Below are 15,956 nucleotides of genomic sequence, written 5' to 3'. Positions count from 1 at the left end.
TACAGCACATTGATTTACATAATTAATACAAAGCGATTACTTTTTCATTTATGAGTTAAATTTACTAATGCCGAAATATAGTCCGGATATCATTAAACAAAGGAATAAACAATTCTCGAAGATAATAAAGATATCTGGTACACTGTAGTTTGTGTTAGGACCGATGACGCTTTTTCTCTAACCTCACAACCTGAAGTATTAATCATCCGAGTTGATCCACTGTTGATATAAAATTGTCATTTTCAGTCAATCCTCATTTTATCATTCATTTTATCATGGTTCGCCCAAACGAAGCGTATACAACACTTAAAACACCAAAAGTTGCATTAAACAAGTTAACTTTGTGGTATTTTTGTTCAACATTAAAGATAAAGGACAATATGTACTGTTCTATTTCAAATAAATGATATGATACTATCCGCGTATTTTTAATTACAAATCAATAAACAACGCGAAATATCGGGTTACAAATAAGGCGTCTTTATATTGGTTATTTTTTGCAATCACTCACCATGAACTACAGGTTCAAGCTTAGTATCTCCAACCTGTACATATGCAATCAGACAAGCGGTAGTAGCCGCTTTTGATGCTCTTTATGGTCTTATTAAAACAATTTATAAATTAAACCATCAAACATAATATTTTTAACTTAATTGCAATTAATGTGAGTGACGTAAATTTAACGACACTCTAAAAGAGAAATATATGTCGCATCAGGTTATAAGTACACATGATATTTGTCTTAAAGCAATCCATTTCTATCAGATTAACATCCCTTTTGCGATGGTTGTTTACCATTTCAATTACTTTAATATTCCAATTAATGCTATATCTTTGGACTATCGCTGAGGATACACAACCCGAGCTTGTTATGGTTTTTGATCGCGGTAAAATAAATACAACGTTGATGAAACAAGTGACGTCAATGTTGCTGACATCGCTACTGTTCAAACAGCCGTTTTTTATAAAGCGTTTTGCTTCCTTAAAATGTTATTATCATCCCGCAGTTGGATTATACCAGACGTCTTGCAAATATTGAGTGAATATAAACATTGAATATTGTCATAAGCCGATCAACCGTATTTCCTTAACATGTAATCCTTAAATCCTTCAATAATCATTTCATGTTTACACACTAGATTCGCCACGGTTGCATCAACTGTCCCGGCATAACGCCCTGGAAGGTAAAAACTTAACTCTGAAATGTGAATACGAGCCAGGGTACCCAACAGAAACAACAGTCGTAATTACTCGGTTAAACGACCGGATTACCTGGACCGAAATAACACATTTCATTCCATCACTGAAGAGAAGCGATGCTGGTATATACAGTTGCACAATTCGTAACATCATGAAGCCAACGGGACAACAAAATGAAATCGTTGGAGAGGATACTGGAATATTCGAAATTAACGTTTGGTGTAAGTTGTCATGTTAAGAGTTTGCATTAGAACGTGATTTGAGTGAAATGTTTTGGAAAGTAACATCGTTTCATTTGTCCATTTTCACGTACCGCGAACGGATTATGATCCAAAACAGCAAAAAAAAACTGTATCTTTTAAGTTATATTAAACATGTCAATTGCATTTGTGACAGACAAGCCTTAATCCGAGATCGAATACATTTTGAAACTGCAAATTAATAAATGTAAAATTATACATGTTACAAATTCAAAAATAGTGTTTTCTTTTCTCTATAGTACACGATACCAGTTTTACTGTTATAGTTTACAGTCTTCCTTACTATCATTTGAGAAACAGAATGATACAACAAGTAATACCTTACTTTTAAACCATACTCATAATTAAAAGATCAACAAAGTTTTATTAAAATATCTACAAAGTTTTATTTTATATGTTGTTTTAATAACGTGTATATACATATGTGTTTGTGTTCTACAGACAAATCTTCTGTGTCCAAGTTTGGTTTAACCAGTCATCCCGACGCGGTTAATGTTACTGTTGATGAAAACGCAGCTCTTAACTTCTTCTGTGAAGTTGACAGTAACCCAAACTCCACCATTATATTTGGAAGATCGGACAGGCTACAGGACAACGTTGTTCTAAATAGAACCGACGGGTTTCTTCATTTGGCATTTGATGTTCAACAAGCCGGCTGTCTTGATACAGCAAGTTACTATTGTCTTGGTTATAACAACTACACAGATATTGAAACGGCGCCAAGAAAACAAATGGACGTTTATGTTCGATGTAAGAAACCCATATTTGACATAAAATGTCTATTATGATTCTCATTTAAAAAAATAATAAGACATATAGAATATATCAAACGTTAAACTAATGACTGTGTAGGATTTAATTTTGTCTGACCTTATCAACACATTGATAAAAAAAGTTTAAACCATTAGTACGAACTTGGCAGACTGGCAGACAGAATGCAGACTGTGTGTGATGCTCATAGTTTCAAATAATAACTGCATCGTGTCGTTGAAAAGGGTTTTTATTAGGTACTCTGAATTGTATCCCTTTGTTTGCAGATATAGTTGGGATCAATGAAGTACTTGGCGTTTACCTATTAGTTTATTAATATTTGTTTTATTATTAAGTTAATGCATACTTGGATAAGATTTGCCTTTTACGTTTTTACTTAATCCAGGATTGTTGGGATAAGAGTGAGGTTTGTGCACGTAAACTGGTTTAAACCCCCACTAAATTTACATTTTACTGACCGTTCCAAGGTGGTACCTAACAATCCTTGATAAACATACCTAGTTTTTTTATATAGTTTATATGCACTGTGTTGTTTGTGGAGTTTTGTGCTGTTGTTCCATGTTACTTGTGATTGTTTGCTTTTGTGTTCTTTGTCTTTGGCGATTACCCTGTGCCTTTAAACGGAGATTATGTTCAACCTTTTGGCTACTAAGCTTGTTTATGTATTTTTCACATAAATATTGGTCTATTTATTATTTAAAGCACATCAATAATCCTGAAAAATGTATGTTTTCCAAGGTTCACCAAGAGCATCAGGAGGTCAACAGAAAATCAATGTTACCGGGGTCATTGACGGGAATGCAACGTTTTCGTTTGATGTCGTTGCATATCCTGTTCCAAACGAAGAAGGATATGTATGGCACAAATGGAATGGAACAACGTATTCTAAAGTTCACAACAGTGACAAATACACCATCAACAATGCCGGTGTTTTAACAACATTCACCATCAATGCTATTGAGCAAGAAGATTTTTCAACCTACCTGCTTACGGTGTCAAATGGAATAAGTCCAGACCTCAACAAAATATTCAACTTAAAACCTCAAGGTAGTTCAACTTCGTTTAAATGAATGGTAAATTAAAAAAAATATATGTCATACTCAAACCTGTTCTTAACAAATGTTTAGAAAGAGTTAAAGCTGAAGGGAAACGTATTACTTCCTTAATGGTGTCTATATTATGACATCATTTCGTTTTACATATTCTATGTAAGATTGAGAGCCTTAATTAGCCTAGTAATATATTGTGTTTATCTGCAAAAACAAAATTATTATATTTTGTCTAAATAATTGGTGAAAACTGCCATGCGAATACGCTTATTGTACATAAGCCCAATGTGTATAATTGGATTCACGAAAGTTGTGAGTGATGTAATTGTTTTAACCATGTTGTCAAGGACAACGATCAACAACTAGCATGCGTATCAATGTGCTCCGCTTGCTAGCAAACGCACGGTAAGCTTTCACTTACATCATTATCGTTCGCCAGAGTGGTTATGCTATGCGTACAACACTCTGGTTCAATCGCCCCGATTCTGAGTGCAAACAGTGACAATTGCAGCCAATCAGAGACTTTTCGCTGTTTTCTTATTATATATTCTCTAGGATTCGGCAAACTGTTGTGATTGCCTATAGCCAATGAAAAAGAGCCTAACAAACACAATTAAAATTAGGAATCTTGACAACCGATATGAGTCCAAGCTTTTCTTTCTTTATGATTACAGATGCGACCTATTTTGTACTTAAATCTGCAATCCATTAAAATTTCAACATAACGGCAAGGACGAAAACTTGCCGTATATATTCATTTGGCTCATACAAAATCCATATAGTAGATAAATATTAAAACCGACGTAGCTTCATTATAAGGTCTAAAAAAATGTCTGTTTCCTGTAACCCGACCGACCGTCATGTTTTACCGCCGACCGCAAATGACCCCTGGCCTGTGATGACAACGATAATTTAAATAATTTAGTCGTGTCCGAACTCGTCGCATTGTTACAAACGTTTCCGGTTTGACAAATTGAAACAATGGCAAAAAGCTTATTGGCTGTGACATTAAACTTCTGACAGAGCTTTCAATTGACCCGAGATCCCGCGTTTTGACGCACAGAAATCGTAAATGAACCGAAATTGACGCATCATACATTTGTAGTATGCGTCAGTTTTGAACAGGGAAAATTTCTGTGTGAGAGTCGGTATCATCTGAACGGAGCCTCAATGCATGATCTGAATGTTTGTTTAACCCGCAAGAGCAATTAACCCCCGAAGTGACAAGGGATTATTGATCTGGAATCTGATCGGTAACCGTGTCAATTAGCAGCACTCAAACTCAATGACGTAATATTAAGTCCGCCCATTATGCAAATTAACGGTTATCTTCCGCTTTTTCGCTAAGTGCGATGGTTTTGAAAAACAACAATGCTAAGATATATTTTGTTCATTTATTTTAAGTTGTTTTTGATATCACCGGTTAATTTAAAAAAAAATATTCTTATAAGTTTTTAATGAGTTTACAGAAAAATAAACATTTTTCGTCGCACATGGTCTAGAAAGCGCAGCAAACAGGTGCACGCTAACTTCCTGTCAATTTTTAAGAAAGTAAAAGGAGAACTGCGTAAATCGTTGTCGGTGTTACAGTTAAGTTCTATAGCAAAACAGTATTGTATAACAGTTATGGTTATGCCATTTATGAAAAATACAATGTTGCAAAATTGGCAATAGGAACGTTGAATGTTTTTGTTTACTTCCGGAAAAAAGATAAACGTGAAAGTGAAACTGAAAGGTAAAGTAAGAAAGATGTCGTTGCAACTAAACAATTGCTGGTGCATATTGGAATTTGACAAGGATGCATTGGGTTACATAACGAACATTCATTATCTAAATAATACCTTCGTTATAGTCAGAATATATTTTTCCAAAATTTGACTCTGGGAGTTTTTTAACCACATAAGTCAAGTCAAGAAAAGGAAATAAGACAGGTATTCTATTAAAAGTTATATTGATTATTTTTCATCGTGCTTGAGATTTTTACAGAATGAGCAGTGGATCTAATACAGCAGATCTTTATAAAATACTGGAAATTGTTTTTTTTTTATTTTAGTTTTGGAAACTATTTAATGGTGAAGGTACTGTACAGTACGTGTACTAGTTTTGCTGTTTTACTGTTAATAAAAGAAAATGGTATTAATTTTTGATCAGTCAGTCGAAGCTTTTTTGATACTGATTCTAGTCTATTTAAACATATTCTAGTCCAATCTATCATTTTATAAAGTATTGATTTATATTATTACCCTTAAAGCGTGAAGCACGACTATATCAGGCCTTTGGGACCAGTGTAGACCAATCAGGGTCTACACTGTTCGCTGCCGAGTCAGTATGTAAGGTTTAAGTGTCCAAGCAGTGAGCAGTTTTGTGGAGATTCTTTCCAGTTCATGTTGGTTGTGACAGCGGTTTGATGCTAGTCAGAATTTATAGTCTAGTTATAATTATTACCATGTCTAGCCAACAGTTTACTTTATAATAGTTGCCATGTACATTTAATTGTATTACAACTTGATATTATTACACAGTCTATTTTAAAATAGTTTGTGCAATAATATCATGTTTTATTACTACAAAATGTATGCATTTTGAAAGTTTTGTTTAAAACATTTGCCAAAAATAAATTGTCTAAATGTTAATTGATTCATTTTTTTATTGGGTTATATTTGCAAAGTGTTACGATGAACTGCTTCCCTGGTGAACATACTGACAATGCTCAAAATTGCACATAATGTTGCCACCGCTGGGAGTCGAACCCAGGTCTTGCCTTCAAAAGGATGCATTCAAGAACTGAAAGACATGTACAATGGCTGTCAAGCCAGCAGTTTTAGCTTATTTAAGGCAGAAAGTTTGAATCTATATATCACACTGAGTTCTTTTTAAAATAATTCACCGGAAATAAAAATGAATATTGGATCATTATGACATTTTAAAACAAGAAGTAAAAGAAAATCCCTACCTACCGACCTATCTTTTTTTTCAGCATGTTACAGGAAACAGACATATTTTTTTTAGGCCTAACTAGTATAAATCTTTCCAGTTCCTGTGATTCTTAAAGGAAACTATTTTATTTGATACTTTTAAATGTTTATTTGATATTTACATTTTTGTCCTTTTTAAGGTTTATTTGGAAACCCTCGATACAGAGGTATCAAGAAGTGACAAATATATATCTGCCGGTCGATAATAATGTAGATCCAGGGAAACCGAAAGTTCGTTATACATCTTTTTTTCAAATGTACTTTTCCGTTTAATAAAGCCTTCAATTGGACTGGTGGTATTGGAATGCGTGATATTGGTTTATGGGCCCCATGTGTCATCTCTGCGGTGCAAATTATGTAATGTTGGTCATCGTTTATGACTTGCTAGAGGACATTGAGAGGAATATACTAATAATTTCCATATGCATTGTTTTGACAAATTTTAGAGCTTTTCATGAGTTATATTCTTGATTGTTATAATTTGGCGAGTATCCCGTCATTTTTCGTATCAAATATATATTTCAAGAAATGGAACTTGCTTGGCTATTATATATATATATATATATATAATAGCCAAGCAAGTTATATATATATATATATATATATATATATATATATAAAACCATAACTGAGTGAGAACAATTAATTGCGTCATTGTCAATATACCACCCTACACAGCTCTTTCCTCGAAGAACACTCGCACAATATTGTCCCGCACTTTCCCCATATAGTCCCGATAAAAAATAAATCATATTGACCTTACTTGCGTTATAACGCATACACTTGTGAAATATGTGAATCTTATGTTTTTGCTGCTGATTAATAATTTGTAGCTTTATTTCAATAGTTGATGGTTGACTTAATTAGTCGTTTTTAAGCTATTATAAACTTCTTCAAATTATTTGTCCATTATGAAATAACAGTAAGTACCTGAATGACTCGTGTTTTAAATGTAAATCACTGAAAAAAATATTTGCTAGCAAAACTCATATTTGTATCAAAACAGAGTGCTTAATTTTCTCTACAAAATTAATAAAAATATAAATTAGTGGCAAAACAGGGTATCGATGGTCAATGATTGATAGTTTAGTATGCTAAAAGTAACGAGCGTTTTGATTGGATGACGATGACATCAGTAAAATAATTTATTTATATTGTTGCTCTCGATTTGGCAGCGATTGAATCAGTGGTTAGATTTATCACGATCGAACCTCTGATAAATGAGAATGCCAATTACATATTAGCGTTCTAATTCGGGATTTTTTGTGTAGATTAAAACAAAGGAAATACACTTCTAAATTGTACACGTTTTAATAGTTCAATATCAAATAAGAAACACATGGTATGAACGATTAAGAAACAAATGTTGGAAACGAACCGAATATCGAATAACTTCTTTTAAACAAAATAAACTTTCGTTTTTAAAGCAATAAATTAGGGGCAATAATATTTATATAAATACCTAAACAGATCTGAAAGGGTCATTAAAACACTTTCAACAATATATATTTATATAGTTAATGCCCGTAAAAGTTATGTTACAGGCATAAAGGATGCTTTATTATAACAATCTGTGTATGCCAATTGCTTTTCGTTGAATCACTGTATCGTTTGGTATGGTTTTACACAATGCGTCATTGCAATCCGTCACCTTGCCAATTATACACATTGGGCTGTAAACTTAGTCTCGTTAATCGGTGTCCAACTCTTCAGTCGATTAATCGGCCGAATTTCTGAGTACAGAAACGGTTAAAAAGATTATTAGCCACGAAAGGAAAAAGAATAACTGTATACAACTGTAAATAACTTAATAACATATCGTTTATCATATTCCTCTTCAAATCCATACTTGAACTTTACCGGATTTTAAGTGATTATCTTATCTCACACTGTGTAAGTAATTTATTTATGGGGGTATAAAGCCGACCAATAGGTCTCCAGTACTCTGGACCGTTACACACTACTACCGCATTACGCATTCATGTATGTCGGAAAAAAGCCCTTGAGCTAATGATATTTGTTTATATGTACCCGACTAAAAATAAAATTCTTCTTCTTAGAATAACTTTCTTTAAATCCATTTAAAATAATATAAAAAAAAATATGTGTGAATAACAAACACTATTTTTAAACATTTTCAGAAAGCCTAATAATATCATTTGTGAGGCCTACAAAAGTGAAGGGGTACTTTTTTATTTACAATGTTTTCGGTATTTAATATGACAGTAGTTGCAGTACACTAATTTTTGATTAAAAGGGTTTGCATCTGCGGGTTATTGTTTATTTTTGTGTCGCCTGAAAAGACGACATATAGGGGTTACTTTTGTCGGCGGCGTCGGCGGCGGCGGCGTCGGCGGCGGCGGCGGCGTCCGCGTCCCATTTTCGCTTGTCCGGGGTATATCTCCTAAACTATTAGTGGTATCAACTTGAAACTTCATATGTAGATAGATCTAATTGAGGGCAAGTGCAGTGCACAAGAACTGTTACTCTTGCTTCCATATTTTTAGAGTTATTGCCCTTTGTTATTTTTCATGCTTAAAGTTTTGTCCGGGGCATATCTTGTAGAATATAAGAGTTATCAACTTGAAACTTCATATGTAGATATATCTCATGGAGGGCAAGTGCAGTGCACAATAAAAGTAACTCTTGCTTTCTTAGTTTTAAAATTATTGCCCTTTGTTAATTTTCATGCTTAAAGTTTTGTCCGGGGCATATCTTGAAGAATATAAGAGGTATCAACTTGAAACTTCATAGCTAGATAGATCTCATAGAGGGCAAGTGCAGTGCACAATAACAGTAACTCTTGCCTTCTTAGTTTTAAAGTTATTGCCCTTGGTTAATTTTCATGCTTAAAGTTTTGTCCGGGGCATATCTTGAAGAATATAGGAGGTATCAACTTGAAACTTCATAGCTAGATATATCTCATTGAGGGCAAGTGCAGTGCACAATAACAGTAACTCTTGCTTTCTTAGTTTTAAAGTTATTGCCCTTTTTTAATTTTCATGCTTAAAGTTTTGTCCGAGGCATATCTTGAAGAATATAAGAGGTATCAACTTGAAACTTCATAGCTAGATAGATCTCATTGAGGGCAAGTGCAGTGCACAAGAACCGTTACTCTTGCTGCCATATTTTTAGAGTTATTGCCCTTTGTTAATTTTCTTGCTTAGGTTTTGTCCGTGGCATATCTCGTAAACTATAGGAGGTTTCAACCTGAAACTTATTCCGTAGGTATATCTGATTGAGGGTTCAAATGCCACCTACACTTGAAAGTTAAATGGCAACATCATTGTCTATGAATGAATAAAATGCCAATCTAACAGCTATAATGTCGACAGTAAATAAATCGTCAGGCGACACATCCGACTCGCGGAGTTCTAGTTTAAACGTATAGAATAGTGTCGCCATTTTGTTGACGTTTTGCCTCTGATTGTCACCATCGTACACATTTTGATATTTATTGGCCAAGCGAATGTTGCTTCAATTAAAGACATTAGTAAAAGTAATTAACGAATTGAAATTTTCGTCAACAGATAATTTTGCCTATACTGTTAACGAGTAGTTGACGGTCTGTAGAAACTAGTTGAAACAATGAAGTTATTGCCAGATATATTCTCTAGCATGTCAAGAAAGTATGTGCATGTTAGAATAAGTCATAACGTGGGCTAATGCTAATTATACCACCTCATTTAAATAAAATAGGTTTGATTCAAAGAGTTCTTATGGTATTTCATGGCAATTACAATATAAAATATGTCTGCTGTATTAAAATCATGACTAAATGAAAACAATTAATATAAGAAATATGCTAAAAAATGAACGTTTGCAAGTACATAACTTTAGAAATCGAAAATTAAATAAAAACCAAAATGAAGCAACATAGACCTTGAGCAATCTAGAATAAAGAATCCATCTTGTTTTGTTGTGAACGGTAAACATTTGTTTTAACTTTATCAGTAAACAATGACCTATTTTTTAATTTTGATACCAACAGAATAACGATAAATTCATTTTTTACAACGACAGTATATTTTAGTAAATATTTATCACAAATTCAAATCACTAAAGACCCATGTCTTGTACTTTTCGAACGCCCCTCGAATATGCTTATTGTTATTGTATCTCCCGCTGAAAGCCGAAGTGGATATGAAACTAGTAGGGGTGCTTGCGTGTCAACCACGATTTTATGTAGCACAACAGTCATCAACTTCAAACGCCACATACAGATATATCCTTATAATGCACAGAAACCATAACTGAGCATTTCTTTTATTTGAGTTAATTTCATTTGTTTTTTATACCACGCAGAATGGCGAAGGAAATTGATTAAAACAAATGTTAACGTTATTCTTAAATACATGTGCTATTTTCATTTATTAAGTAATCGGCTTACATTCAAACCGCGAGTAGTTATACAACTGTCTGAATCTTCGCTAAAGTCAAGCCTAAGTAGTTTATTTATAACTATATTCGATATCTGTTATATTACTTTGAGAAATCATAATTGCATGCCTGACTGAATTAATTTACTCATTCATATCATACAGCCCCGTAAAAATAATAAGTTTGTTTACAGATGTCCCGCAGTGTCCGACTGATGTAACATTCATTGCAACGACCTCGTCTTCAGCTACTGTGGAGTGGACCAGTCGCTTTAATGGTGGCCTTACGCAAACATTTTTTATTTTGTATAAAGCAAATGAAAATTCAGAATACTTGGTTCATACGGAAGATGAGCTCGACCAGAAGATACAATACGAAACCGCAATAAAGGGATTAAAAGACGGAACGACGTATGATGTCATTATATTCTCAAGAAACGAAAAAGGAAATTGTAAACAAAATACTTCACTCCAATTCGAAACTAAACTTCTTGTTGGTACGTATATAATTAGACAAAATCAATCATCGCAATGAACATGTTTACTAATAAATGGCAGCAAGGTAGAAGTTAAATACATAAAATCTTATCATTAACATGAAATTGTTAGAACCAATGACGTAAATGCTTCGGTTGAGTTACATAGTAGTCGAATTTAACATTTGTTTGCAGATTCCCCGCCGCCATCAAATGCAGCATTGATCAGAGGTTTGGCTGGTGGTATTTCTTCAGTTTGCGTTGCAATCGTCGTCGTCGTTGTTGTTGTTCTTGTTTTACGGAAACGAATGTCTTGTACGTACTAATAGACTATGAGCGGAAAAGGGTTTTGCTCCTCCCGGGGGGAATTTTGTAGACCATGATTTTATGAAAGTGTATCATCTTGCAAACATTTTAAGACATGTTTACGCCTTGGCCGTTGGGGCGTTTGGAAACTACAGCATTTTAAAGTTCGTTACCAAATAATTTTAAACTTTCGAACATAGCCTTCACTTGTAAAATACCATCGTTTAATTAAAAAAAATGTAGAAAACTGTTTTAATTCAATAATATATGACGTAATTTTACACACCAATAGTTTTTCAGTTAAAACAAAGATGTTTTATGGCTCACTATACTGTAATTTACGTTACTTCAAAACTTGCAATATTTTATGACGAAAAACAAGCATCAAAATAAACTGCATCAATTTGATGAGAAATATTTAATTAGACATTAAACTTCAGACAGTACTGATGAATAAAACATAATGTAAAGTTAAACTTTCACATTTATATTACGTTACATTATCAGAAAAGTATGTTTATACATATTAAACAAATAATGCCTACAATGAGCATTTATCGTCATTTTGCAATCCTATCTATACAGTAATCCATGTTTATGACGCGAAAGCAAATTACTAATACAATTTAGATAAGCAATCACATTTTCTGATGAATGTGCATGTAGAATACGTTACTTGACAAAAAAATACGTTACAGACAATTCCTAAGTAAACAGGACTAGATTTATTAACTTCACACGTTCACATCACAATTCTTATCTGTTATGCAAGATTAAATTGCAAAAACAAAATGAACGATCATTACATCATTAAATTTAAATTAAAGATATGTCACAAAAAATGATAATCTGCATATAAAATACTTTACTTCAAATTTCAATTACATGACTTGACATTTTGACTCGATAAGTCATAACATACCACTCCTTTATATCTTATGTTAATGGATTAGAAATACAAATTACCTTCTTACATGGGAATACTATTGCATATTTCAATTGTAGTTTACGTTACCAGTGTTAACAAGAATATCCTTAACCATGCAACGGGACAATATATGATTATAATTGTACACAATATGTTAACAATCACAGTTTATAAATTTGCTGTACACGCCCGTGTGTTCCTTTACATGCAGTTCTCTTACATGACATTAAAACAACTTGACATTTGTTAACAGTATGTGTCATATACGTGACAAATTGAAATGCTCATACATCTTACCAATTTTGCATAATTTACTTGACAAAAATGTCAACACGTTTTTAATATTATTCATTATAGTTAAATTTTGAAAAAAATCTGCAGTTTGTGAAGTCAAGTAACTTCATTTAATGTTCGTTATACTTTTGAAGATGTACTCTTACTCACAAATATGATTTACCACAAATAATACAAATGTTTTAATAAACCAAAGAGGATAAATAAACGTCGAAAACAATTGTTTTTATAAAGGATACCGTGTGTAGAGGCAAACAACACGGTATTTCTACCTTATGAGACGAAAATAGATCACAGTAAATCTTTAGTACTCACCAATCTTAGAAAACTGCGTGTTAAGATATTAAATACACTATTACAATCTTGTTATGAGTAAATAATATTTTCCAAAAATGGATTATTGCGTAAGTTCAGAAGTAAAAGGTTTTTCACTTAAAATCTATGTTTGTTATACATGTGCGTGTATTGATTTTGAATAAGAGTGTCACTTTAACCGATATGCGCATAATATAGCAACATCCTGCTCTAGTTTGTATCAGATTCATCTTCAAATACTATGTCAGTCATATTATCAAGCTCCACTTCCTCAACATCCTTTTCCGAGTCACTGCATTTTTCTTCTTACCTAGTACACAAACTTTTAATAAGTTCTTGTGAAACAATCTTACCAAATGTCCACACGTTTTCGATACTACTTGGCACTTTTATCAAACCACTTCATTTTATATCTCAAAGTTGTGGTGGGTAATTTTCATGGAAGTATTGCCAGACGTACAATTGGTAGTTGACCATGCATTTTAAGGGGTGCTCTACAACTCATGTTGATACTGTTATAGGAGTCTAGAGAGAAACCTTGAGTACCTAGGTTCTTTTTTTTGCAGAATGTGTCATATCTCAATTTGTTCACCTGTTATATTTTGGTTTACCATTCAGCAGACAAAGCATTCCATTCTTTCAATTATGTGACCAAGTTTAGACAGTGAACCCATATGGAATTGATAATAGCCTTTTTATAGGATTTAAAGGGGCGCCATTGTTGTATCACATCTTGTGAAGCTATACTGTAAGAATGGCTTTTAATATTACTGAACAAATATCTTCTCCTTTATTTTGACCAATTTCATTTCCAAAGAAAAATGCTGCTTGTTACCTACACCAGTATGAAAAACCTGAAATACCTCGCTTAAACCACTAGGACATCTGGAGATCTAACAATGCACGTTATAATGCCTGCCTCTTGTTAGGATGAAAAAAATGCCTTCTTGTGAAATATTTCAACATTGGCACCTTCAAGCCTTGTAAGATTTTAACATATTTATCTTAGAACAACAGGGTCTCAAAACTTTTCTGCAAAGTTGTCAATTTTCCACTGGTCGAAAAGTAAACATGACATTTAGGTAACTAGTATGTCATTGTTACCCATAAAAGCCACCCATCCTTAGGAGTTCTTGTTTCGGGACCAGATATCAATGATATTGGCGCAGTTCTTTTTTTCATTCAACTTACTTGAATCAGGGTAATCAACCAGCTTTCCGAATGTATCAGGTACTCATGGTAGGCTTTGAAGTGTTGTATTGCCGGCATATGTTTGTGCAACATCCTCACATGGTTTTAAAAGCCATTCTATCAGCAGTTTCTAAGGACCATGTAACTTGACCATAGGAAAAAGGCAGTTTTGTTCACAATTGGAATTTAATGACCTATTGCCTAGCCCATTCCATGAGCGCAATTTTAAATCTAATTTATCTTACAAAATTTAGTTTTTCCACTTAATTATCAATTTATGTTTATGTTTGTAAACTGCATTTTAATGAATTTTCACGCTGTATTGAGTATTAAATATATATATATATATTTATGCCTTTATACAAGTTATGTTGAACAAAAACGTATGTTTTATATTATTGTGTTTTAACATTTAATTGATTGCAACTCTATTTGATCTTACCCATTTTTCACATGAAACTTAACAATAATATTCTCTTTTTTTTGCCTAAGTAACGTAATCATGCTTACGTAGGTTTTATCACTGGTTCAAATCAGAAATAAAACAAGAATATAATGTGTGTATTACTAAAGCGATTTATTGTGTAAAGGGTATTCATAATTTACCAGCATCAATCGTTATTATGCAAAATATAACTAAAAGTAACGTAAATTACACACTCGTTATCTGCACAATCATAAGAAAGTTTAGGGATTTATTAATGAAATCGTCTAATACGTATTTAAAATATGGTATACCTCTTTCATCAACCAAATAACATGACCTTATTTGTATAAGCACTCTGTGTAACATATTATTCCTATTTTTATGTTACGTTTTAACAGTAACGTAATTTTCACCAATTAGCGCGGTATGAATTATTAGAAAACCTTCATCAAACTTAAGAAAGATGATTTACCAACTTTAATCTCATAAACGATCATTATACATAGAAGAAATAGTACAGATAAAACATAAAAGTAACTACTAAGAGTAACGTAGGGTAACGTAGTTTAAAAGTCCGTTACTCACTTATGCCCCCTTATACAATTTATATTTATATTATTTGAAGTCACAAATCACAGCAGAAATATTTATTTCAACCTTTTCAACCATTCCACCGGCTACTTAGGACGGAAAATGACTCGTTTGTCAAACGTTAATACTGCAATGAAATAGAAAGAAACAAGCAAAACAGTCAAAAACTAGTGAGACACCACCACACAACACACAGCAAATATCTATATAATACATATGTTTATCCTCGATACCGGAGTGACGGTTCAATTTAATAAGGCCATTAATCTAGTAAACGCTCCAGCTACAAAATCAACAAACAAGGCAGCGTTACCACCATTAACCCGAATGTAGTTATAATTATTTTAATACTATTTTAAAATACTATTTTAAAATATTTTTTTTAAACATTCTCTTCTTTTTTTCTGATTAATTATGTAACGACTTAACCTCACAGTTAGTTTGACGTACTTATATTATGACGAACTTACAAAGGATACGTCATTAGTTACCATTTATTACAAAAATATGAAACGCGTTTAGGAGTTATTAAGCGAGGCATTGAAGAACTTCATATTTTTTTCCTTAAATGTTTTAAAACATTTTTTTCTGATTTAATGGCAAACCATCTAAGATCATTTTTTCACACGACACTTTCGTCCCCAAAAATGATGTTTTCTTTTCGTTCTTGGTAAGGAGTTTGATAAAAAAATTAGTGACGTTATTGGTAAGAAATACTATACTAGTTGAATATAATAAAATGTGTTATGGTTGTATTACAATTCAATTGAAAAAAGCAACGTCATGTGATCAAT

General features: G+C 32.8%; 1 protein-coding gene across 4 annotated transcripts in view; it reads left to right on the top strand.

Moving 5' to 3' along the window:
- LOC128234550 (hemicentin-2-like) overlaps positions 1-15,956 on the top strand; it is a 60,232-nt gene that overhangs the window by 30,777 nt on the left and 13,499 nt on the right. For all 4 annotated transcript variants that reach the window (XM_052948823.1, XM_052948819.1, XM_052948820.1 and 1 more), the window contains exons 8-12: positions 1,140-1,421; positions 1,902-2,210; positions 2,970-3,278; positions 10,829-11,131; positions 11,306-11,425. In XM_052948823.1, coding sequence (XP_052804783.1) covers positions 1,140-1,421; positions 1,902-2,210; positions 2,970-3,278; positions 10,829-11,131; positions 11,306-11,425 — 1,323 coding nt within the window. The remainder of the gene's footprint in view (positions 1-1,139; positions 1,422-1,901; positions 2,211-2,969; positions 3,279-10,828; positions 11,132-11,305; positions 11,426-15,956) is intronic.

This window comes from Mya arenaria, chromosome 5 (assembly GCF_026914265.1).
Source record: "Mya arenaria isolate MELC-2E11 chromosome 5, ASM2691426v1".
NCBI lineage: Eukaryota > Metazoa > Mollusca > Bivalvia > Myida > Myidae > Mya > Mya arenaria.
This window is presented reverse-complemented; position numbering and strand designations above follow the sequence as displayed.